Here is a 24292-nt window from a genome sequence, read left to right on the forward strand (position 1 = left end):
GCGACAGCAGCATCCACAGCAGCATCCACAGCTTTTTAAGGCATGGAACGCACGGAGCTGGGGGCCGGGCCAAGCCCCGCCGCCGCTCCGGGGCCTCGCTGCGCTCATGGCTCTGCTCTGCATCTGGGTGCTTGGAGGCAGTTCTGTGCTCGGCTTGTGAGCCAGAGGGATGTCTTAGGGCTGGCAGGCTGTCCAGAGGAACCCACCTGCTCCTGAGGAACCTGGCTGCTTCTGAGGCAGCGGCTGTCCAGGGCAGCATCGCATCTGGACGTTCCCCAGGAGTGCTGGGCCGCAGAACTCGGCACAGGAGCAGCTCTGCAGCTGCCCAGGGAGCTCAGGGGGCCCCATCCTCTGTCCCTCACTGTGCTCCAGGGGAGGGTTCCGGAGGCTCCAGGGGAAGGCTCTGGAGGCTCCGAGGGATGCGGGGCTGCCCGTGTGCCACGAGGCCGAGGCCGGCAGGCTGCTGGCTCCGGGGGTTCGGGTGCTGGCAGGGCAGCCCGGGCCGTGTGCCGCCCCGGCTGGGTGGCGGGAGGTTCCCAGGAGAGGGGAGGCTGCGCTCATGGCTGGGGAATGTGGGTGTATGCGGGCAGGGAGGGCCGGGCCCTGCCCCTGCAGCGGGGCCTGTTCCTGCTTGCCGCTTCCAGTGGGAGCTGCGCCAGCGGCAGCCGGCCCGGCGGCCGCGTTCCCAGAGAGGCAGCCCAGGTTGAGCGCTTGGTTGGCGTCCTTGCCTCTCACCTGGCTCCTCCATGAGACAGGTAGGAGCTCCCTTTGGATCCATCTTTGGGAGACCCTGCGGAGGCTTCTGTGCGGAGCGGTGTGGGCAGCTTGGGATCCCTGCAGCGGTGACCAGCCAGCTCATGCAGGACCACTGCTTGTTACAGGGATTAGTGTTTGCCACTGTGGCTCATGCTGGAGGCAGAAGCTCGGGGATTGACCTCTCCAGGCTGCCATCAGCACTGTGGCTCCTGGCAGGAGCCCCTGGCGCTGCAGAGCTCACACCGCGTTCAGTCACACTGAGAACACCATTCATTACCTGCCTGGTGCCTGCACAGTCCCTGTACCCACTAACCCTGAGCCCTCCTGGGGACAGTGAGGTGTAAAAAGGCAGTGGTGAAGTCTGCACAGTAAAGTAGCTGCTGCTTGTCCTCTCTTGTGCCCCGTCTCCCCGTTGTCTCCCTGCTCAGGACGTTGGTCCGTCGGTCTCCTCCGGTGGGAACTGTGGGTCTCTGAGCCAGGCTGGAGGCTCTCAGCCTTAGTGCTGCTGCTACGGGGCTGCTCAGGAGGTCTCTGCCCCATTCCTGTTCCAGTCTTGCAGGCCCACGGTGCTCCAAACACCTGCTTGACGTCCCACAAACTTTGATGCTCATTGTGGGCGCTGCCCACCCTGCCCTGGGAAAGCTGCTGGTGCAGCCCCAACTTGCCCTCCTGGGGGGTGCAGCTGCAGCTGCGGTTATCAGCTCTTGGAAAAGCTGGATGTAGGAGTCCCGGCAGAGAGCCAAGCCAGCACTCTCTGTTTCCAGAACCTGCAGTGGTTTGTTTATGGCACGCTGTGATACCCACCCTGCACCACGATCTGCATCCAGATAGACCCACAAGAGCCAGGGGGTCGCTCCAAGTGCTGCTCCCAGCCCTGGAGGGGTTCGGCTGGCATTGAGCACACACAGAGGTGATGGGGGATTCCAGGGCTTGCTACCCAAAAGAGACACAAAGAACTGATCCTTGTATAATGAGCAATGGAGGGCAACAGCCCTAGGGACCAGGGAGCAAAGTCAACACAGAGTCCAGCCAGCTTGGACTGACCCAGGCGATCATGGTCAGTGGTTCAGAGCATTTCTAGGTATCCAGGTGTTGGCTGGTGCCATTCCAGAGAGGCTCTCTAATAGGTATGGTCTTGGGAAGACTGGACTGTTTTGGAGTTGGAGTTGTCCCTGTGCATGAGGGGACTGTCTGATGGGTACAGCATGTCTGATGGCTCAGGAGGTACTCCTCATCTGAGGGAGCAGCACGGAGCTGTGTCAGGGAGGTTTAGTTGGCTATCAGGAAAGAGTTCTTCCCCCAGAGGGTAGCTGGGCACTGAACAGGCTCCCTAGGGAACAGTCATGGCCCCAAGGCTGCCAGAGCTCAGGGAGCATTTGCACAGTGCTCTCAGGCACAGGGTGGGATTGTTGGGGTGTCTGTGCAGGGCCAGGGATGAGACTTAATGATCCTTGTGGGTCTCTTCCAGCTCGTGATGTCCGTGATTCTGTGATCACAGCCATGTCCCCTCTCCCAGAGAGATGCCCTGCTTTTTGATGTTCTTTAAGGTACCTCCCTTTACTCTCGTGTGCGGAGTACTGATGTGCAGGGCATGTCAGGGAAGGCTTCTGAGAGAACACGGGCTGTTTTCTCATGGATTGGGTGAAGTTTGCATAGTGAGTTGGGTAGGTCATGATAAATATCACCTCGTGTTGGTACTTGCCTTGGTTGAGCTGGGAGTGTTGGTGAGAGGCAGAGGTGTCATGGTGGGGTTAGAGGTGCCTCGGATGCTGAGGCCAGTCTGGTGTCTGCACTTTGGAAAAGCTTCTGGAGGTGTCAGGGAGGGAGCTGTTGGGACAGTACTCTGGAGGGCTCAGTTCTTAGGACGGGGTCAGGGTGTGCAGTGGGTGCAGAGGTGTCTGACTGCAGCCACGGGCAGCCTTAGGGAGAGGGAACCCTGTGCCTTCACCCTGCCAGGGCTCATGGGGCTGCACAGCTGGAGCTGAGGTCAGGCACATTGGGAACAGGTTTTTGCTGCTGAGGTAGATCCCCACAGAGGGCTGTGATGGGAGGTTGAGTTACCTTCTTTCCATGCCACTCTCTGCTGTGTTTTCCCTTCCAACAGACCCTGTCCCACCATCACAGTAAGAGTTTGGTCTGGGCCTTTGGCAGTGTTTGGATGGGGGCTGGAGAGCCTCAGGTGCTGAGAGGTTTCTGGATCTTCCAGACTCTGCACTGACCTCAGAGCACAGTGACACCAGCTGCTGCCTCCCGTGCATGCTGACCAAGCAAGGGTGGCAGTTCCTAAGTGTGCCCTTTCCCAGAGAGACACAGCATCGTCCCCTTTTGTTGCTGCAGAGTGTTTGAAGCTCTGCTGAGAGAATCCTCTCCAAGGTCATGTCCTGCAGTGGGTTCCTGTGCTGGCTCAGTGCTGACTGGAGCGCTGGCTATGCCTGTGCTGGTCCTTGACCTGCAGAAATCCCCCTCCTGCCAGCATTGCTGGGGTAGAGGCTTTATCAGCCTGGCCTGGGAGGGGTGGCTGTGCCCAGGAAGGGTGGCTGTGCCCAGGCTGTGCCTCCCTTTGATCTCTGTGTGGTCAGGTGGGTCCGTTTGTGTGGCCGCAGTGGTGGCCACAGGTGGCCTCGGTTTGTGTGGCCTCTGCTATGTTTGCACAGCCTCTGCCCTGGTTTCAAGGCTGGGTTTAGTGTCCAGGGTTGCAGTGTCCAAGGGAGCTCCAGCATGGCTTGGATAATGGGTTGGTTAATTATTAGTTGCTGTGTGGGGAGGCAGATGTGTCTGGCACTGGCGCTTCTGGAGCACAGGGTAGATGAACCTGCTGTGCATCATCTGTGGAGCAAGCAGCTGGGCTGAGGAGTTGAATTTGGCTGGCCAGCCCCTTTCTCCTGCCAGCCTCCGTGGCATGTGGGTGCTGGGAGCTGTGGGTGTGTGGCTGAACCCCTCCAAGCTGTTGTCAGGGCACAGGGAGCCACGGTGTCCAAGCTCCGTGATGGAGGGTGCTGATCCTGCCTCCTCGGTGCACACCACTGCTGTCCCACAGCTGGGATCTGCTCTGTGGGTCCTGAAGGTGTTCAGGACGACCAGCTGACCAAGGAACATCAGATACAGAGTGCCTCCTTTAAGTCCCTGTCTTCTCTTCTGCATGGCAGGGTCTCTGCCCACCCCACCTCCCAAATATCCACTTTGTGCAGTAGAGCTGCCTGTGCCAGGAAACCTCCATCAACAGAAGCTTCTGGGGAGTAACAGAATTGTCCTGAATTTCCTTTTCCCAGGCCAGTCTGGACTGATCTCCTCTTGTATGGTTGTGTTGTGGAGCCAAGGATGCTGTTGGGCTGTGCTGAAGCTCTTGGTCTGACAGTGGTTTCCTGAGCCCACTGCTTCGGTTTTGGAGGTCAGGTGGACCTGGGGAAGGGTGTTGAACTGCAGCACGGACAGCCTGGTCCCCTCTCTGTGATTTAATAACAAAGAGAAGGTGCAGGAAGAGTGACCAGGTGTATTTTCATCTGGAATTGCAGGTGGTGCAGCCAGTCCAGCAGTGAAGCTATGCAGTAAATCGTGACTCCTGGATGGTACAGACCCCCGTGCTCCGTGGGAGGTGTCTCCTGCTGGAGGCAGTGCCTGCTGAATGGGCTGGCACCAGGGACCAGGAGCTGCAGGGAGGGTGCTCTGTGCACCTGCAGGCTTTGGGTGGTGCCCCAGCCCCGTCAGGCTGCTGGGGGCTCAGTGTGTGTTTGTTTCCACACGGTCACAGCTTCACCCAGGGCACCACGGGGGCCTTGTGCCTGAGGGCTGCGCACCCTGGGCTGTCAGTGCCACACGTGCCAGGTGTGTCACAGGAGCAGTGGGTGGCCTGGGCTGCCCTTCAGGCCTGGCACATGCTGGCATGGGCAGACAGGTGTGCCTGGTGCTCAGGTAAGGTGGGCTAACGGGAGTGAGGAGCGGGGCGTGTTGTGGGGCTGAGTACAGTGCTCTCAGCCTTGTGTTGTCAGCTTTGATTTGTGTTAAGCTTTACTCAGGGGCCTTCTCAGCACATCAGAAATCAAAGTGTTGCAAGCTCTTGAACCTGGGTTAACAACCAAGCCAGGATCTGTTGGGATGGTTGGTGCAGGAGGCAGCTGGCAGTTTGTCCTGGTCATCCTTGAGCAGATCCAGAGAGCCCAGCCAGCCCTGTCCAGGGCTCTCCCTGCCTCTCCTCCTTCCCAAGGCCAGTCACCGAGTGTGTGTGCCTTGTGCTCCAGTCAGAACCTGCCAAAAGCCTGCTGTGTGTAGTGAAACAGCACCTGTGTGTGCTGCCTGCTCCCTTCAGGCCTGGATGGTGCTTTATCTGTCACATTACCTGCCAAAGAGGCTGAGCAGGGCAGAAGTCCCAAGTGGAGGTGACAGCTATTTTTAGACCCAGTGATGCAGTTGGAAATACAGGTGTGCTGTTACCTTTTGGAAAGGGCTCAAAAATGTATCATTTTCCTCCTGACTGATGAATTGTTCTAATAAAAACATTACCTCTGCCTAAAAAAGGAAAGGGCAGGTGAAAGACACCGCAGAGAAATGATTCCTCAGGAAGGCTATAAATAACCTGGTGTCCCTGCAGCAGGCTTGGGGAGTATTTGTCTGGAACTCCTGGAAAAGGAGTGTTCCTAAGTCAGCCATGGAAGGTAAAACTCCAGGCAGGAGCACCATGTGCACACCTTTCTTGAACATGATGGGTGAATGTTGTAGGTGCTGGTGGCACCCAAAATAGGGACAAGGGCCAGGTCATGGTTTGTTGCCTTGTGCTCTCAGAGCAGCCTAGCCAGCCCTCTGGCAGTGGGAGCAGGAGTGGGCTCTCCCCATGGCTGTGGGCTGCCCAGCAAGGTGACAGAGGTGAGATGGAGCTTTATTCTGGAGATGGAGGAAGAGCTGGTGCTGTTGTGTGTCCAGCCTCCCCTGAGGAGTTAGGAGGGCTGGAACAGGAGCTGGGGTGAGGGCAGGCACTGGGAGGCTCTGGCAGGGCTGTGGGGCCCAGTGCTGCCCCCAACACAAGACAGATGCTCCAAGGCTGGAGCCCCTCTGGAGCCAGGCTGGGAGAGCTGGGAATGCTCCCCTGGGGAGGAGGAGGCTCCAGGGAGAGCTCAGAGCCCCTGGCAGGGCCTGGAGAGGCTCCAGGAGAGCTGGAGAGGGACTGGGGACAAGGGATGGAGGGACAGGACCCAGGGAATGGCTCCCAGTGCCAGAGGGCAGGGATGGATGGGAGATTGGGAATGAGGAATTGTTCCCTGGCAGGGTGGTTTGGGTACTGCTGGAGCAGGCGCTAGGAGTTGTGGGGTTGGGGCTGCTGGGGCACATCTGGAGCCACCCTCCCTGTGGCCTCGGGTGACACTGGAGCAGTGGCAGTGCCCAGGTCACCGTGTTTGATTGCTGCCTGCTTTTGGGTCTGGTGGATTTGCTGCTTCCCTTCTGAGCCATCTGACATTCTTATTCCTGCAGTAGTCTGTGGCCACAGATTTGGCAGGTTTATTAGAGGCTCCTGAAGGTGCAGAGCTCCCACAGATTTCTGCCCTCAAAAAATCCTTTCTGTTTGTATGTGATACACATGCAGGAGGTGCTGCTCCTGTGGTCCTGCCCTGGAGCTGGTGTTGGATGGAAGGTCTGACCTGGCCAAGGCGAGTGAGGAACTGAGGTTTGTCAGGGGGGCTGCTGGCTGCCCCTGGCACTCAGGGTGTCCTCCAGTCTCCTGCTCCTCCTCCAGACGCTCTGTGGCAGGGTGGGCGTGTTTCCCCAAGCCGTGCTGGGTTCCTGCAGCCTCTGTGAGCCTATTGCAGCATGCTGCTGGCTACACAGTGTGCAGAACTGCTGTGTTTGTGTTCAGTCAGGAGGTGCTGGTACCCTGTTGGAGCTCCAGCGCCGCGTGTGCCGAGGGCAGGGCTCGGGGCACTGCCTCTGCCCTCAGCTCCGGGGCTTGTGCTCCCCCAGAGGGCGTCTGCTCCCCAGTGCTTCCCTTGTCCCCTGTGCCTCGGGGCAGGGCATGCTGAGGGGTTTGTGCTCCTGCAGGGCTGAGGGGAGGGCTCCAGCAGTGGTGCGTCTTTGCCGCCCTTGGCTCGGCCGCTGCTCCCGGCTACGGGCTGGGTCCTCCTGCAGCTCGGTGTCTCTGGAGCAGAACCATTTATCTGCCTGGAGGGAGGCTGTAGCAGCATCCTTGCTGGGATCTTGAGGGTAACCTGATGATTTCTTCCCTCTGTCTGCAGATTCATTTGTGAACAGCCAGGAATGGACCCTGAGTCGCTCGGTGCCTGAGCTGAAGGTGGTGAGTACTTGTGGCTTGTGCCTGGGATACCCCTGGATCCCCAAATCTTCAAGAAAACCCTGCATTTTCGTGTGGCCAGGTGGAAGCACACAGAGGCTTCAGCCTCAGAAGGGAGAGGGGAGATGAGGCTGCTGCCATGCCAGGGAAGGACTGGTGTATCTCAGCTGAAGCTGCAGGTGCTTCAGTGATCGATTCCTCCCTCTGCCCTTCCTGTGCTCTCTGTGCCAACCCTCAGCTCTCCTTACAGGCTCCTGGCGTGTGCCCTTCTGTTCTGTCTCCCTTCAGCTTTTGCAAGATTAACTTTTTTCAATGTTAGTCCAAGGAACAAAAGAACAAAATTCTTCTTGCAAAACATTCCAGCACTGTCCTGCCTCAGTGTCTCTACCTGCAGTTAAGTGAGAATCAAACCAAACTTCAAATATTTGTTAGTTTACCTGTGAAATGCATTTTAAAAACATTCTCACAGCTGTTTGGGTGTTGCTGCCTGATATTGGGGTTCTGCAAGGCTGCAGAGCCATGCTGCCAGCTAAACATCCTAAAGCTCTTAGTTCTTCCTCAAGTGGCACAGCCCTTTCCCCAGGTTTTGCATGACCTCTGGGGATCTCTGTTGCTCCAGGATTTGATCTGGCCAAAGCAGCTCTTCTAAAAACCCAGAGGCCTTTTGGAGTCCTAGTTTAGAGTGACAGAATCATTTGGGTTGGAAAAGCCTCTGGAGATCTTTGAGTCCAGCTGCTTCCCCAGCACTGCCAATGCCCTCACTGACTGTGTCCCCAGGTGCAGCATCCACACAGCTTTTAAATTCCTGCAGGGATGGGGACTCCACACCTGCCCTGGGCAGCTGGGCCAGGGCTGGACAGCCCTTTCCAGGTAGGAATTTTCCCTCTACCCACCTTGAGCTTGCCAGGAAAGTGGGAGAGGGACTTGGGACAAGAGCCTGGAGTGACAGGACAAAGGGGAATGGCTTCCTATGGACAGAGGGCAGGGTTAGATGGAATATTAGATGAGATGGAAAGCGTTCTTCCCCCTGAGAGTGGTGAGGCCCTGGCACTGGTTGCCCAGAGAAGCTGCCCCATGATCCCTGGCAGTGTCCAAGGCCAGGCTGGATGAGGCTTGGAGCAACCTGGGGTAGTGGGAGGTGTCTCTGTCCTTGGCAGGGAGTGGAGCTGGATGATTCTGAGGGTCCCTTCGAGGGATTCTGTGGTTGTGTGGTTATTGTGGGCAGAGCTCAGTGGCAGGGAGGGCTTGGGCAGAGGCTGGGCTGTTCCATTCCATTGTCCCTGAGATGTGCACAGCCCCTGCCCAGCAGGGCTCTGGAGATGCAGCTGCAGGACAGGCAGGGTTGCAGCCCAGCCCGTGCTCTCTGTGTTGTCACCTGTGTTGGGGTCTGTCGCTGCTCTGAGGGGTGGCACATGGGGCAGTGGTGAGGGTGTGCCATGGGAGCCATTGGTCAGTGCTCCCTGCTCCTGCCCCGTGCTGGCCTGCTGGCACCAGGAGCTGGCACACGGGCGCTGTGCTGGGCTCTGCCAGCACGGTCTGTGCCGCACAGGCCATGGGGCTGGTGCCCCTCTGCTTCTCACAGGGAGCACGTGCCTGGCCCAGGGCAGCGGGAGCTGGAGAACCTGCCTGGTGGTGACTCACCTGCCAGGCTCATCCCGTGCCTGGAAAAGTTTGGCTGTAAACTTCCCTGGTGGCAGAGGCAGCTTTAGTGTTCGTAGCCACTCCTCACCCCACATCTTCTGGCACTGGTGTGGCCATGTGAGTGCAGCTGAACCATTAAGGCTGGAGAAGCACTCTAAGATCATCAAGTCCAACTATCAACCAGCATCACCACCGTGTTCACCACTAAACTATATCCTCAAGTGCCACTCCACGTTTTTTGAACACTTCTGGGGATAGTGACTTGGTTCACCTTCAGCTGAAGGTGACCCCTTCCCTTTTTGTGGAAAAGGGATACCTGATATCCAACCTAAACCTTCCCTGACGCAATTTGAGGATGTTACCTCTTGTCCTGTTGTTAGTTACTTGGGGTCAGAGCCCAATCCCCACCTGGCTGCACTCTCCTGTCAGGGAGTTATGGAATGAGAAGGTTCCCCTTGAGCCTCCTTTTCTCCAGGCTGAGCCCCTCCCTCAGCCAACTCTCATCAGACTCGTGCTCCAGATCCTCCAGTACAGACCTGGTCCCACAATTAAGCAGCATTAAACGGTCAGGAGGACACTGTCAACGAGCCGAGCTGCGCTGTGGCTGACCATCCTGGCTCACCCACCTGCCTTTCATGGCCAGTCTGAGGGTGCTGCAGTCAGATGTGCTTCCACCCAATTCCATTTGGTGCTCACAGCTTTCTGCTGTGTTGGTTGAACATTGGTGCTGGGTGTTTCCGTGTGGGTGGCACCATCTCCCATCCCGGGAGGTGCACGTAGTGCTGCCGTGGTGCTGGTGCCTCAGGCACGAGCACATGCTGGGCCTGCACCCAACGTGGAGCTGCTCTCTGCTCCCCTTCACTGGCAGCTGCTGTCCAGAGCTCAGCACCCCAAAACTGGGCTGCTGTGGGCTGGGGAAGAGGTTTTTCTCCTTCTGAATTGACTTGGGATGGCTAGTGTTCCCTGAGGAGCTGATGTGGCTCTGACAGGGCTGTGCCCGTTCAGGTGAGGACAGCAGTGCTCAGAGCCCTCTGCCCGGGTGGCTGTGCCTGTTCAGGTGAGATCAGGAGTGCTCAGAGCCCTCTGCCCAGGTGGCTGTGCCCGTTCAGGTGAGGACAGCAGTGCTCAGAGCCCTCTGCCCAGGTGGCTGTGCCTGTTCAGGGGAGGACAGGAGTGCTCAGAGCCCTCTGCCCGGGTGGCTGTGCCCCAGTCTCAGCTGCTCTCTGCCTGGCTGAGCCCAGGGGCCATCCCCTGGCCTCCCACCCAACACTGGGCTGGGTGACACCATCCCTGTGTGCTCTCTCTCAGGGACACCTCTGCCTCTCATCACAGTGTGCCCCAGCACTGGTGCTGTCACCCCTCGGGGAGGGCCTCGTGTCCACGTGCTGGGCACACAGGTGACACGTGCATCTGTTCCAGGGCATCGTGGGGAACCTGTCCAGTGGCAAGTCAGCCCTGGTGCACCGCTACCTGACCGGCACCTACGTGCAGGAGGAGTCTCCAGAGGGTAAGCTCTGCTTCCCAGGGTGCCTGGGATGGGCTGGGATCGCTCCTCTCTGCGGTGCCGAGGGTGACGCCAGTCCCTGCACCTCCTCCCCTGCCATAGGGCTCTGCACCCCCCCAGCCCTCGTTTGGGGTGTCCCCTGCTTGCCCCCCGTTACTGACCAGCAGCTTTGCTCCCCAAGGTGGCCGGTTCAAGAAGGAGATCGTGGTGGATGGTCAGAGCTACTTGCTGCTGATTCGAGATGAAGGGGGCCCCCCTGAGCTCCAGGTAGGACACCTGTCCTCCCTGGGGTCCCTTCCTGCCCATCCTGCTGGAGGTGGTGGCTGGGGGAGGTGGTGCTGACTGAGCCCGGGCTGTGGCTGCCCTTGCTGGGCAGCTGGCCCGGATGTCCGTCTGTCTGTCCGTGCTGTAATCCTGCCCCGTCTCTTCAGTTTGCTGCCTGGGTGGATGCAGTGGTGTTTGTCTTCAGCCTGGAGGATGAGATCAGCTTCCAGACCGTCTACAACTACTACCTGCGGCTCTGCAGCTACCGGAACACCGCCGAGGTGCCCATGGTGCTGGTGGGCACACAGGGTGAGGATGGTGCCCGGCTTCCCCCAGCCCAGCTTCCCCCAGCCCAGCTTCCCCCAGCCCAGCCCAGCCCAGCCACGGGCAGGAGCACTGCTGCTGTGTCCTGCTGGCTCTGTGGGCACGGGGTGCTGGCCCCAGAGCACAGGGTGCTGGCCCGGGGTGCTGGCCTGAGAGTGCAGGGGTTGTCCTGGTCTGTGAGCCTTCCTTGGGGCTGAGGGACAATGCTGGGGCCCCGGCCCAGGGCCCTGAGGAGGGAGTTCCTCCTCACACCATCTCAGCTTCCCCACTGAGAGCTGCTTCATCCCATGGAGCCACTTTGCTCTGGAAATGGCATGATACCCTGGTGCTGCCTCCCCCAGCTCTGCCAGCACAGGCAGCAGGCAGCTTGGGGTGAAGAGCTTCTACAATCCCAGTAGAGAGCAGAAGCAGGACATGGATGTAGGGAAAAACTGTCCTGGCAGGACAATTCCTGAGCACTGTTCCTGGCCAGGAAGAAGCTCTGAGGCCAGGAAAACAGGCAGGAGCAGTGGGAGGGAGTCACAGAGGGTCTGCTCCAGACCCCCATATTAAAAGCAGAACAAAATTGTTAAAGTTTGGATATTTAGAGATTGTGGAATGAATTTTAGGACTGAGTGATCTTGGCTCAGGAATGGGGTGGCAGCATGCACTGTGGAGGTGCAGGAGTGGGACAGATAGTGGGGTAGTGGCCATTGTTGTCCCACACACAGAACCAGGTGAGGTCCTAGCCTTGGTACAGGCACACAACCATCTGGAGGGCTGGAGGAGGGCTTCCTCACAGGGCAGGTCCCAGTTCTACCCCACCTGTGAAGGTTTGTTCACAGTCCCCACTTGTCCCTGGCTTGTCTTTAGGGAGTTGGATTCCTCTTTGGAAAGAAGTTTTTCCAAAACAGGCAAGCACTTGGTGGCTGTCTGGGATACAAACTGAGCCTGTATTTTAGAGCTGTCCAGGAATTCCTTGGCTGTGGAGACATCCCAGCAGAGTTGACTTTCTTGTTAAACCAGGAGGATTTCTTCCTTGGATTCTTTACATGTAGAGCTTGGCCATAAGCCCTAAAATGTTGGAGACTGACAAATCAATTTTATTTGGCAGCTGGGGCTGCCTGGCCTTGGTCCCCACACCTCCCAGAGGTGTTCTGCCTCTGTCTTGCTGAAGTGTTGGTGGCTGGGTGCTTTGGGGAGTTGAGTCAAGTTAATTTACAGAGATTCATCCATTTTTCTATGGATGAATCTCTGTAAATTCTTTGTGATCACAGGCATTTGTGGGACAGTGCTGTGGAGGTGGTTCCTCTGTGTGACGAGAGGGAGGGAGGCCAGAGGTGTGGTGGGACCCCTGGATGGGTGGGACAGGCTCCTTTGCCTTCCAGCCCCCTGTGCCTTTGGTTTGCAGATGCCATCAGTGCCACCAACCCGCGCGTCATCGACGACTCCCGGGCGCGGAAGCTCTCCAATGACCTGAAGCGCTGCACCTACTACGAGACCTGTGCCACCTACGGCCTGAACGTGGAGAGGGTCTTCCAGGATGGTAACTGCAGCCCCTCAGGGCTCTGGGCACGGTGGGGCCTCACAGAGGGCTCTGTGCTGCCCTGGGAGCAGGAAGCAGCGCCTGCACAGCTGGGTGGGGCAGCTGTTCCTCATGGGAACGGTGTGAGAGAGCATTCCTGCCCGGGCTTGGAGAGGGGGCTGCAGCACAGTCATGCTCAGGGAACCTGCATCATCTCCTGGGGCTTGCAGTTTGCTTAAATTAACTTACCTTAACTCCCCTAAAGGGGACTGTGTGTCCCTCTAGTGACAGGACAAGGGGGACTGGCCTGGAGCTGATGGGATGAGGTGTTTCTGGAGTGGGTGAGAATTCTTCCTAGTGAGCACTGGTGGGTCATGATGCAGCTGGTTTGGGATCTGGTGGATCCTGATGCAGCTGGTTTGGGATCTTGTGGAGTCCTGGCAGTCACAGACTCTGTGAGGACCTTGCCTCACATGGCAATCCAGTTTCCATCAGATTTGTCTTTATATGATTCCTGCACCCCAGATCCCAGCAGACCTGCCCCGGGCAGGCTGGCAAGGATGTCCAGTTCCCGCAGCAGGAGCACCAAGAGCTGCTTTCAGAGCTGAGGTTGCCTGTTTGCCTGTGCTGGGTGGAGTGTGTGCTGCACCTCTGTTTGTGCAGAGAGCCCTTCCCTGCCACCATCCTGGGTCACAACCAGTGGCCACTGACCTTTCTGGGGAGCAGGTCCATGTGCTGGCATGAGAGCTTGAGGGAGTGACCACCCTGCCCCGTGGTGTTCACAGACAGCTCTAAACACACCTGCACGTGGTGCTGCAGAGTGTGGGGGTGCTCCAGGACAGACAAACTGGTGTCTCCATCTTCACCCACTGCCCAGGGATTCTCCAAGAGCTGGGTGGCCCTGGCTGTTGTGCCACCACAGCTCAGCAGGAGCAGCAGACCCTGTTCCTCAGAGCGCGCCTTGGTGTCTGCTCTGTGGCCTGGAGCTGGGCTGAGCTGGGTCTGGTCTGAGCACGTTGCAGGGTGTGCCTGATGTGCTGGGGATTTTGTGGCTGTGTCTGGGCACTCAGGCTGCCACAGGTCACCGAGAGACGGACACGTGGCAGGAGAATGGGGTCCCTTCCTCCTTGCTGGTTTCTCATGTCCTGGCAGGATTCTCCCTGGAGGTGCTGCTGGCGCTGTGGGAACTGTGCTCCTCCATCCTTCCCAAGTCCTCAGATGTCACTGGGGCTTCTGTGGTGAGAGGATGGGATCTTGGTATTGCCAGGTCTTGCCGGGAGGTGGCCCTGGCAGGAGCAGGGACAGTGCCCTGGGCCGGGCTGTGTCCTGCAGTGTCTGGTCAGCTCCAGGACTCCCTGAGGGTGCTTGGCATGGTCCCCTCATGGCAGAGCCCCTCTGGGGTGGGGGCTGGGATGGAATGTGCCTTCTGCCCTCTTGCCTCCAAAGAGGCCTGGGTAAAGAACTTTATTCTCAGGGTTGTCCTCACAATTCCTGTTTGCAGGAATCCAGGGTTCAGATTCAGCAGATGCCAGGGCAGATTGCAGGGAGCCATCAGTGCGGGGGGGCCTCAGTTCTTGGGCTTCATTTTAAGGGTGTTTCTGTACCAAGAAAAGGTCAGGGAGCCCCTGGCCATGGTCACCCTTTGGCGATGCTCCTGAGGAGGAGGAGGAGCAGTGACCCAGCCCTGGTCCTGCAGGGTGCAGGAGGAGGAGGAGGAGGAGCAGTGCCCCAGCCCTGGTCCTGCAGGGTGCAGGAGGGACAGCAGCTGTGCTGTGGGTGACTTCCTGAGCTTCAGCTCTGCTGCAGATCCCGAGTGCGTGGTCCCACCTTTCCTGTGCCCTGAGCACTGCAGAGGGCAGGAGAGGGCAGCCAGCAGCTCCATGGCCCAGGACCTTGGCTGGGGTGCTGGTGGCATTGCTGCTCTCCATCATCCCCTCCAACACGGGGCTGCAGGCCCAGGCTCCAGCATGAACTCCCAGGGAGGCTCTGGAGCCCCTGCCCAGGGACATCTCCCATCCCAGTGCTGGCTGGGCACACTGTGAGCTCCAGCCCTCCAGGAGCCAGGAAATATCCAGAAAAAGCCCTCAGCCACTGCTGTTGTGGGCAGGAAGCCTGGCAGAGGCTCTGCCCATCAGTTATCCCATACCACTACTGCTAATGAGGAATTAACCATGAGACCACACTGGAGAGATAACCTCTCCCCAGTCCTGAAATGAGGCACCTTGGGGTGACCTTCACCTTCCTGCATGTCAGGCCCAGGCTCTTCTGCTTCCTGAGCATCAGCCAGATGTTCTGGGATAATTTCTGCCATCCCTTACACCAGTCTGTTCTGGTTTCTCTGGTTACCTTACAGAGCTGTGCTGTACAAGCAGTGAGGTGTGCCCTGGCTGCAGAGCCTGAGCTCTCAGTGCCCAGTGTCACTGTGAGCACCAGCACCTGAGCATCACTCAGTGTTTCAGAGAAACCCAGCACTGCAACTCTCACAGAGGAAGAGCATGCAGAGGGCCCTAGTGACCCACCAAGGGTTCTACACCCTCAGGGTGTCCCTTTACAGACCAACAAGGCCCAGACTGCTGGAGGTGCCATTTGCCCAGGCAGTTCAGTCCCTGGCTCCTAGAGTTGCTCTGTGGGGTGACTGAGGGTGATGGACTGGCAGGGAGGTGATGGAATGCCCAGGGTGACTGAGGGGTGATGGAATGCCCAGGGTGACTGAGGGGTGATGGAATGCCCAGGGGTTCTCCTGCAGCAGGCCCAGGCTCACATGGTGCCCACGGGGAGTTGCTGTTCTGTGTAATGCCCAAGAAGGCAGGTGGCCCTGGGGACTCAGCCTGAGCAGTGCAGGCAGCACACCAGTCAGGGCAAGGGCCTGGCTCTCCCTGAAGCCCTCCAGAAATCTGTGGTGGGAGGAAAATGCTTTCTGAAGGCTGACCCTGTGCCTTTGTCCCTTTTGCAGTGGCTCAGAAGGTGGTGGCTCTCCGGAAGAAGCACCAGCTCTCCATCGGCCCCTGCAAGTCCCTGCCCAACTCACCCAGCCACTCATCTGTGTCTGCAGCCTCCATTCCTTCTGTCCACATCAACCAGGTGGGGAATGGCCACGGGGGAAGCCAAGCACTTCTTGTGCTCTCCACAGCCTGAGCTCAGTAGCCAGCAGTTCAGTTCAGCCTCAGAGTGGTGCCACTGCTCTGGGCTGGCTCTTGGAAGGGCAGTGGTGTCACCCTGGTGCTTTCTCCATAGCCCCGAGCAGCCGTGGCTGCCCGGTGCCTGGGAGTGTCCCAGGCCAGGTGGCAGTGTCCCAGGGGCTTGCAGCAGCCAGGTCTGTGCAGGGTGTCCCTGCCCAAGGCAGGGGGTGCAATGACATGTACCTGGAGGTCCCTTCCAACCCAGAGCGCTCCATGATTTTGTGATTGTGTGACAGTTTGGTGCTCGCCCTGAGGTCAGGTTCCATGTCTCACCCTTTGGGTGTGGCTCATGTCCCCAGGCCGTGTCGTGCTTTGGCAGGCACAGAGCAGGGCTGTGAGCAGTGTGTGGGGAGCCCTGGGCAGCACAGGGCTGTGTGAGAGGGGCTGCCCTGCCTGCCCAGGTCCTGCTTCCCCCGGGCTCAGGAAGCTGATGGTCTACGTGCCCCTGCATCTGAGGGGCTCTGAGGGCATGTACCCGTGGAGAGGTGAGCTCAGTGGTGAGCTGAGGAGCAGAACAGGGAAGGAGCTTTCCTCCCCTCTGCCACAGGAAGGGCCCTGTGCTGTTGGTGAGGTTTACCAAGGTCTTGCTGTGGGAGGATGGTGAAGTTCTGTGATCCTGGAGCAGAGCTGAGGAGGACAGGCTGCATGGTGAGGGGCTGGGGGAGGAGATGCTTCAAGCAGCCACCTCACTGCATTGAAGCTTTCCTACATTCCAGTGCCCACAGAATGCTGGCTGGGAGACTGGTGAGGAAAAAGGAGAGGTCCTGGGCTCCATTGCTCCCCAGGGCACTCAGACAACAGATTCCATCTCTGCAGCAACTGGAATATGGATTCACAGGATCTGTGACTGGACTGCGGGAAACCTGGCTGTCTCTGAGGACAGCACGTGTAGCTGATGGGTTTGCCATGAGGGATTGCCTCTGAAGCTCTGGGTGTGTCAGAGCCTCCTGGCCCTGGCCACAGGAGCCTGTCCTGCACAGAGCCGAGCCCTATCTGCAGCCTACCTGATTGCAGAGGCTTCTAAAGCTGGGTTGAAGTAGGTGAGTGCAGGTGTTTGCAGAGACCTGTGCCAGCTTCCTGGTGCTGCAGGTCACCTGGACACCATCAAGTTCAGGTAAAGTCTGTGTGCAGGTGGATGGGCTGCTGGGCAAGGCTGCAAAGCCAGGTTCTGTCAGAGTGTGTGTGTGTCCAGAAAGCTGGGGACAAGTTCAGTGGGAGACATCCAAGGTGGAGAGCAAAGTCCCAGGGAAATACAGATTTGGGTGTCTCTGGTAGTTTGAGGGTTTTATTAGCAAATTGTGTACAGTTTGAGCGTGGTTGGGAAGAGGCCACCTGTGCTGGAAGGGAAGCAAGAGGCTGATGGCCAAGGTCAGCATTTCTCAGGGGAGCTGGACACTTGTTTAGTGTTTTCTTCCATGTCGAAAGTATGAGGAGTCCCCATAAATGTGTGTCATGGGCACTGGCTGTGCCAGGCAGGCAGGGTGTTTGCTGTGCAGCTGGAAAGCGTTCCCTGTGTGAGGGATGGGGCTTCCAGACCCCCACGTTCCCCAGCTGGAATCCAGTCACTCCAGTGACTGTGCATGGAACCTGAAGGAGTAGCAAAAACAACTGGGAGGGAAGAGACCCTGACACAGGAGGAAAGCGAGCACTTGGCTGATTTAGCTGAGGAGTGAGTGCAGAGATTGGCCAAACCTGACCTGAAACGCACAGGAGAGCTCCTTCAGGAAAGGCAGCTCTGAACTAAAGGGGTGGATTTAGGACTGGCTGTGGGAAGCAAATTTTGGAAGAATTTTCTAAGTGCATGTCATGAGCTTTGTGAGGAGCTTGCTCAGAGGCATCCCTGCTTTCCTGTGCTTTCCTTCCCACAGAGCCCCTCTCAGCACGGCTTGCAGACGGTGTCTGTGTAGAGGTGAATTCTGGCTGCCTGCTCGGGGACAGACCTTTGCTCTCTGTACCTGGCTGTGCTCCTGCTTGGCTGGAGGGACGTGGGGGCTGTGGTGGGAAGCAGAGCTGTGAAGGGAAGTGAGCAGCGTGCAGCTGGCAGGGGTTGTGCCCTGGTGGCTGTGCCCCCTCCCCAGACCTGCTCTGTGCCCCTGCCCCCCTGCCCTCGGCCTCCTGGGCCCCACAAGGGTCACCAAAGTCAGTTTGTGTTCCTGGGTCTTGTGAGGTCCCCCACAAACCCTCCCGGTGCCAGCAATCTTTGCCCCTGGTGTTTGCTCCTCTCTCCCCCTTACTAAGGACATCTCTAAAATAGTGGAGCAATGGTGAGTGATCCTGAAATGCCATGAAGCATTTGCCTGTTCTTGCATGGGCTCAGAACTGAGGTTCTGGAGCTGCTCCTCGCTCTCCTCAGGGAAATCCAAGTGGCTTTGGGAATCAAATTCACCTATAACTGGTGGTTCTGGCAGGAACGGGGCAGAGCAGCCCACACACTCAGGTGTGAGCTCAGGCTGCCCTCGTGGGAGGGCACCATGGCCAGGGGGTGCTGGTGTCCCCTGCTCCTGGCCCAGCAGTGCATGTGGGGCAGCTCTGGGAGGGGGGACAGGCTCGCCCTGCCTGGAAGGACAGTGGGACGGTGTAAGGTGTTTGTGGAGCTGAGCTGAACTCTGTCATGCCTGAGGGCCTGGGGCTCTCACCAGGGTTTCTCATTTGCTTTTGCAAGTCAAGGAGGAGTAACTGGCACAGGGAAAACAGGAAGAAGGCTCTCAAGGAAGAGTTTAGGAGCACAGGACTTAACATGGAGATGAGGTGGAGAGAAGCCAGACAAAAAACACAATTAGGAGCTTTGCCTTGTGCCTCAGGTATCAGTGTGTACAGGTGAGACATGCACTTGGGCCAGAAGGATCCACTTCCCTTCCAGGACTGCCTGGGGGGCAGGAGGAGTCCCTGGAGCAGTGGGACTGGCATCTGGGGGTCAGGAGGAGGCCCTGGAACACCAGGATTGGCATTTGGGGGCAGGAGGAGCCCCTGGAACAGGGACTGGCAGTACTGATCTGTGCCTGGTCTGGCCCATACTGCAGGGACAGTGCTGTCCTCTGGAGCTGCCAGCTGAGAAGGCACTTTTCTTGGAATGGGAACAAGGAGTCCCCCCCAGAGGGCTTCTTATAGTAGGTGGGAGCTGGGACCAGCCCTGCCCCTTCTCTTGTGCTGGGCACAACTCTTCTGGGAGCAGCTTGACACTTCTGGCTGAGCCAAAGTAACTTTTGTGGACATGGCTTGTCTGGTCTGTCAGTTGGACCAGTCCAGCATGGGTACTGGGAGAGGAGGGACTCCTTGTTAGCCATCTGTCTGGAGGATTCCCTTCTCCTGGGACTCTGGTGCTGTGGATGTGTCCCAGTCTCCTTGCACAGCGCTGATGCTCTTGGGAACCAGCCAAAGGCCCTGGCTCCATTTCTGCCTTTGGCAGTTTGGGGTTTTTCTCTTATTCTGCAGCGGTGCCTGGAGGATGTTGCTCCATCTGTGGGGAGGCAAAGGGACCTGTAGGAGCAGGTCAGCCCTGGTCAGGGTTTTCCAGAGCTCTCATGAGTCACTAGGTGTGCTCAGCAGGTCCCTGACCCTGGCTACTGTGCTCAGCTCAGTCTGGAACAGCAGGAGCCAGGGCCAGCCCTCCCTGGAGTCCTGCACTCCCTTGGGGACACTGATGTGCCCCTTTGGCCTTCCCAGCAGCTTGAGGGCTGTGGGTCTGCACCTGCTGGAGCAGGCACCTGCTATTCCCCAGGGCAGCAGCCCCAGGGAGAGCTTTGCCTGCTGCCTTGGGCTGTCCTCTCTCTCTATCTTGCCCACACCTATTGCTGAGTGAGCAGGCTGGATGGGTTTGGGAATCCCACTCCTCACTGGCCCTGAGTCCCACCTCGCTCCCTCCTGGCAGCTCCTGCCCTTGCCTGCAGGATGGGATGGGAGTTGCTGGGGCCAGTGGGTGCTTGCAGCACCTGCAGAGTTGTTCTACCTGATTTCCTTACTTCTGCTGCCCCGTTCTCAGTCTTTCTTCAGGGCCTCTGGGGTGCCTTTGGGAGTTCCCCAGGCTGTGGGTGAGTCAGTGTTGTGTTTGCTGTGGGATGGCAGTTTGTCTTTCTGCCAGGAAGCTGGTTCCCAGCAGCTGGCAGAGGTAACACAGGCACCCCATGCAGGTACCCAGCAGGCTGCTGGAGGGAATTGGGTGCCCCCCTGGGCCTTGGGAGCTGCTGCCATCCCTGCCATGCTCTGGGCTGCCCAGTATGGTGGCTCTTCTCCCATGGCCTCAGTCTGCCTTCCTGCACTGGGAGGGCCCTCATCCACACTGCAGGGAGAGATCAGAGCAAAGAGGTGGAAAGTCAAAGTTTGCAAGTGAAATGAAGCCCCGAGGGCAGCTCACCTGAGCTGTAACAGTGCTCACTGGCCTGCTGTGGCACGTTGTTCTGCCAGAGCTCAGGAGCTGCGTTGGCATTTCCTTGTGGAAGCCGTGTCCCATTGCCTGCTCAGCTCATGGTGCCCTTTCCATTGTCCTTGTGCTCCTCTGGCTTCTCCTTTCTTCCCACAGACACCAGGCTGGTGTTTGTTGTTTGTCTGTTGCACTCAGAGCCCTTCCCAAGCTCCTTGCTCTGCCTCAGGCCCTGTTACACCAGGAACTCCTGCCCTGAGCTCCAGCTGAGTTCTGCCCTTCCCAGGCACCCGTGGCGCTGCTGATGCTCTTACACACTATGGGAAGGATTTGTCCCACAGGTGCTTACCAAGTTCCCAGTTCCCACTGTGTTCTCAGATTCCAGTGGTGACCACAGGTGATTGTTCAGGCCCACCAGCAAAGTACCTGACAACAGCAGACACATGGGACCAGCCCAGACCTGCCATCTTGTTCTCCCACATCCCTGGGATTTGTGTCCCTAGATCCCATGGAAGTTCGGGAGCTCCCTGCTCCAGCAGAGCTCAGGATTGGCTCAGGACTGCCTGAGCCACTCTCTATCTTTGGAGGACTTTCTCTTCTGCCCCCAAACTCATGGCAGCTTGCCTTCATAGCCTGGTGTGAGCCATCCTCCAGCCCCAGAACCCTTCCTGAGGTTTGGTCTGTGGGACGTGGGAGGCCCAAAGGCCAGTGTCCTCCATCACTCAAGGAAAGTAACCTTGGCTCCAACACCAGGCAGACTTACAGGCTAAGGAAAGTTATTCTGGCCAGACAGAAATGACACACAGGATTGTAGGGAGTAAGTAAAATATAAACCAAGGTGTAGCAAAATTTCTTCCTTGATGCTGCAGTGCCCATCACCTGCAGCCACAGGGTTTGTTGCAGCTGCTCTGGCAGGAGCTCAGACTCTGCAGCCTCCTTGGAACTGTCTCCTCCCCTCAGTCACAGCATCATGAACATGCAGCCACGGCCACTGAGACATGCCAAGCATGGCCAGGAGCTGTCTTGGAGGGACAGCCATGCCCAGCTCACTGTTCCACGTGACAAGTTGTCTGTGCTGCTGCATCCTCCTACTCTTCCTAGCCCTTGGAATGTTTCACTTTCTTTGCCCTAGTTCACATGTGGTGAATCAGTTAAACAGTTAATCAGTTAATCAATTAATCAGTTGAACACAGACTGTGCCTGTGTGCACTCGGTGGCCCTGGCTCTCTGCAGCTCTTCCTTCACCACAGCACTGCTGTGTGGGTGCTGGAGCCAGCATTGACAGCAGCTCTCTCTGTTGAGGGTTCAGGAGTCACTGGCAGGTGACGTGGTGCTTTGCCCCTCTGTGTCCCTGGTGGTCCCCCCTTCCCTGGACTCGGCAGCAGAACCTTCTTGTCCAGCACAGGGTTCCTCACCCTGCACAGGAGCTCCCAGAGCAAGTTCCCAGCCTCTTGTACTTGTGGAAAAGCACAAGCAGGCCAGATTCCCTCTTGTTCTGTGGTTCAGGGCTCCAGAAATGTTCCTGTTTCCAGACAGGCTGGGATGATCTGAGCCACCCACCTGCTCACAGCATGGAATTATTTTCCTTGCTCTGCCTTCGTAAGGGGGAAACTGAAATGCTGCTTGGGTGGCTTTTCCCTCTCCTAAGTTCTCATTGTGTGTCTTCTCCCATATCTCCTGTTAAAGATGAGGGTTTGGTGAAGGTTGCACCTCTCTCTGAGGCTGGGCTGTGGGTCATGGTCACTGCTGTGCCTGTGCAGCCCCTTTCACCCTTCTCTGAAGTGCTCATCTCGCAATAAGGCTCGGATCCCACTGGGGATCAGTCTCTCACAGAGCCCCTCAGCAGATCACCCCCTGCAGGGGCTGCACTCGTGCTCAGAGTGTGGGCAGGAGGGAGAAGTCGCTGGGCCAGTGGTGCCACCGCTCTGTGGCTGTGGAGCTGGGAGGGAGGGGGCAGGCTGCCCCTTCTGGGCTGCTGGAGCTCACCTGCCCTCCCAGGGCCAGCTCCCCCACGTGTTTCTGAAATGCAGCTCAGAGCTGCCAGGGAGCTGGGGCTGCCCTGTGCCTGTCATGGTGAGATGTCCTGGGCTGCAGACCTGAAATGCTTCCATGCCACTGCTGCTCCTGGGGTGTCCCTAAGCCCCTGTCCAGTGGCTGCCCACACTGGGCAGAGTGGGAGTGAGCAGCCTTGTCTGGAAGAGATGTGTTGGTGACGTGGATGCGTGGCTGGATCTTCCTCTTGCCACGGAGTCCAGTGAGGGGATGGTGAAGCCCCTTGTGTTCCCAGCACAGGCCGCTGCAGCCATGGCTATGGTGGTGTGCAGGCATGGGAGGGGTGTGCCAGCCTCGGGGTCTGCTCAGAGAGACCTCCAGACCAGCAGCAGAGATGGGTTTCACACAGAGGTTGAGCTTGGGGTGTGGCACTCTGTGCCAGGTGAAGGCTGGAGTCCTGGCGGGACACATCCCCACTGGCATCACGGCCTTACTCACAAGGCAGGGAATGGATGAGTGGGACTTGGAGCTTGGCAGGCTTTGGGCTGCCTCACAGCCTCCTGTCTGAGGGGCTCAGTGGAGAGGAAGGGAATGACTGCCCCAGGAGAGTGACCCTGATCCTGTGTTCTGGGAGCAGGTGGAGGTGCCCTAGCTGTGCCCCTCTGCTGGGCACAGCTACATGGAGCCGTGCTGCCTCAGGCCTTGTTCCACAGCTATGTTTGGAAGGGCTTCAGCTGGGCTTCTCTGGCCATTTGCTGCCCTTCTCTTTGCTTTCAGAACTTGAACATTTTACTGGTGAAAAAACAAGAGCAGAAAGAGATGAAATGCTTCCCAAGCCCCTCTGTTGAGCAGGAGCAGTGCCTGGCATTGGATGTCCCTCTGGGTTGCCCAGAGAGGTTGTGAGCTCCCCATCCCTGGCAATGTTCAAGGCCAGGTTGAGTGGGCTTGGAGCAATCTGGTCTAGTGGGAGTTGTCCCTGCCCATGGCAGGGGGTTGGAACTAAATGGTTTTTAAGGTCCCTTCCAACTGAAACGATTCCATGATTGTTTGGATGTCCCCCAGTCCCAGTCCTGCGTGGCATGCCCTGCCCTGGCATAAGGCCACGTGGGGCAGGTGGTGTTCCTGCAGTGGTGCCTCCAGGTAGCCTGTCTGACCTCTCTGACCACCCATCTCCTCCTCAGGCCACCAACGGTGGAGGAGCCTTCAGTGACTACTCCTCGTCCGTGCCCTCCACCCCGAGCATCAGCCAGCGGGAGCTGCGCATCGAGACCATCGCTGCCTCCAACACGCCCACCCCCATCCGCAAGCAGTCCAAGCGGCGCTCCAACATCTTCACGGTAAGCAGCACAGGGAGCCCAGGAGCTCTGGGGGGTTTCAGCACAGGAGAGGGCAGGCAGCGGGCCAGGGCAGCCTGAGCCCTTGGGCTCTCCTGCACGGTCACCCGTGCTGTGCTGGCAGTGTGTGCGCGTGGGAGGGACCCGCGGGACCGTGGTGCTGCAGGCTGCTTCAGGCAGGGTGTGCGTGCATGGGGAGCATCTGGGAGCAGGACAGTGCTCACACACATGGGAGTGTGCAGGGGTGCACTCGTCTGGGTCTGTAGCGTGTGTGAGCTCCTGCTCGCTGCAGGGAGCGCAGCTGTGCGTGCACAGCACCAGTGACTCTGCTCATCTTCTCCTTGGGCTGCATTCCCCGAGCGTGGCACAGAGCCCCTGGTCTGTGGGCCTCCTGTTTGGTGCCAGTGATGCTGTGCCAGTGGTGCTGTGCAGAGCTCAGCACCTGGCATGGGGCCCCACTCCCTCCTGTTCCTGAATCCTGCGTGACTTGAGCAGCGCACGTGAGAGCTGCTGTGGGTGTGGAGGGAGGGAGGACAGAGGGGAGGCAGCGAAGCTCTGGGCCCCAGCTGGAGCAGGGTACATTTGCAGCCCTCAGCTGTGCTGGTTGCCTCGCAGCCTGCCTCTCTGCACGCTCTCACACCATGCACACGCCGTCCACGCAGTGTGCCCAGTCCTGCCCTCACACTCACCTTGCTCTGAGCACAGCCATGAGTGTCCCCTCACTGTGAGCACACACGTGTCCCTGTCCCGTGTCTAGTGCAGGTGTAGCCTCTGTTCCCTGTGTACATGTGCAGGCTCCGGCCTCGATCCTCTCCCCATCTCAATGTGCTTTCCAGCCACCATTGCTCAGCACACTGTGTCTGCTGTTTGTGAGACCAGCCACAACAAAGCCCTTGTACCTGTTGCACTGTGTCACCCTTGTGACCAGCCGCTATTGCTCTGAGCCCAGACCACACAAATTCAGTGTCCTGTGCCCCATTCCTGTCACTGCACCATTGGCATCCCAGATTCCCCACTCCTGGTGCTGGGAATGTGCCCATCTCCCTTGGCTTCTGACATCCTGGCAGCTTCTGCACTGACCTCTCCAAAACTCTGTGCATTCCCCCAGCTGCATCTTACGCACCGCCAGCTCTCTGTGCCCCTCCAGGGCCATGCTCACCTGC

The 24292-nt window shown here is 58.3% G+C and overlaps 1 protein-coding gene across 2 annotated transcripts in view; it reads left to right on the forward strand.

The window, feature by feature from the left end:
- AGAP3 (ArfGAP with GTPase domain, ankyrin repeat and PH domain 3) overlaps nucleotides 1–24292 on the forward strand; it is a 108771-nt gene that overhangs the window by 31655 nt on the left and 52824 nt on the right. For both annotated transcript variants that reach the window (XM_071456458.1, XM_071456460.1), the window contains exons 2-8: nucleotides 6975–7033; nucleotides 10091–10178; nucleotides 10357–10442; nucleotides 10607–10748; nucleotides 12154–12288; nucleotides 15221–15348; nucleotides 22977–23132. In XM_071456458.1, coding sequence (XP_071312559.1) covers nucleotides 6975–7033; nucleotides 10091–10178; nucleotides 10357–10442; nucleotides 10607–10748; nucleotides 12154–12288; nucleotides 15221–15348; nucleotides 22977–23132 — 794 coding nt within the window. The remainder of the gene's footprint in view (nucleotides 1–6974; nucleotides 7034–10090; nucleotides 10179–10356; nucleotides 10443–10606; nucleotides 10749–12153; nucleotides 12289–15220; nucleotides 15349–22976; nucleotides 23133–24292) is intronic.

This window comes from Agelaius tricolor, unplaced genomic scaffold (assembly GCF_023055355.1).
Source record: "Agelaius tricolor isolate 1412-34295 unplaced genomic scaffold, bAgeTri1.0.p SCAF_58, whole genome shotgun sequence".
NCBI lineage: Eukaryota > Metazoa > Chordata > Aves > Passeriformes > Icteridae > Agelaius > Agelaius tricolor.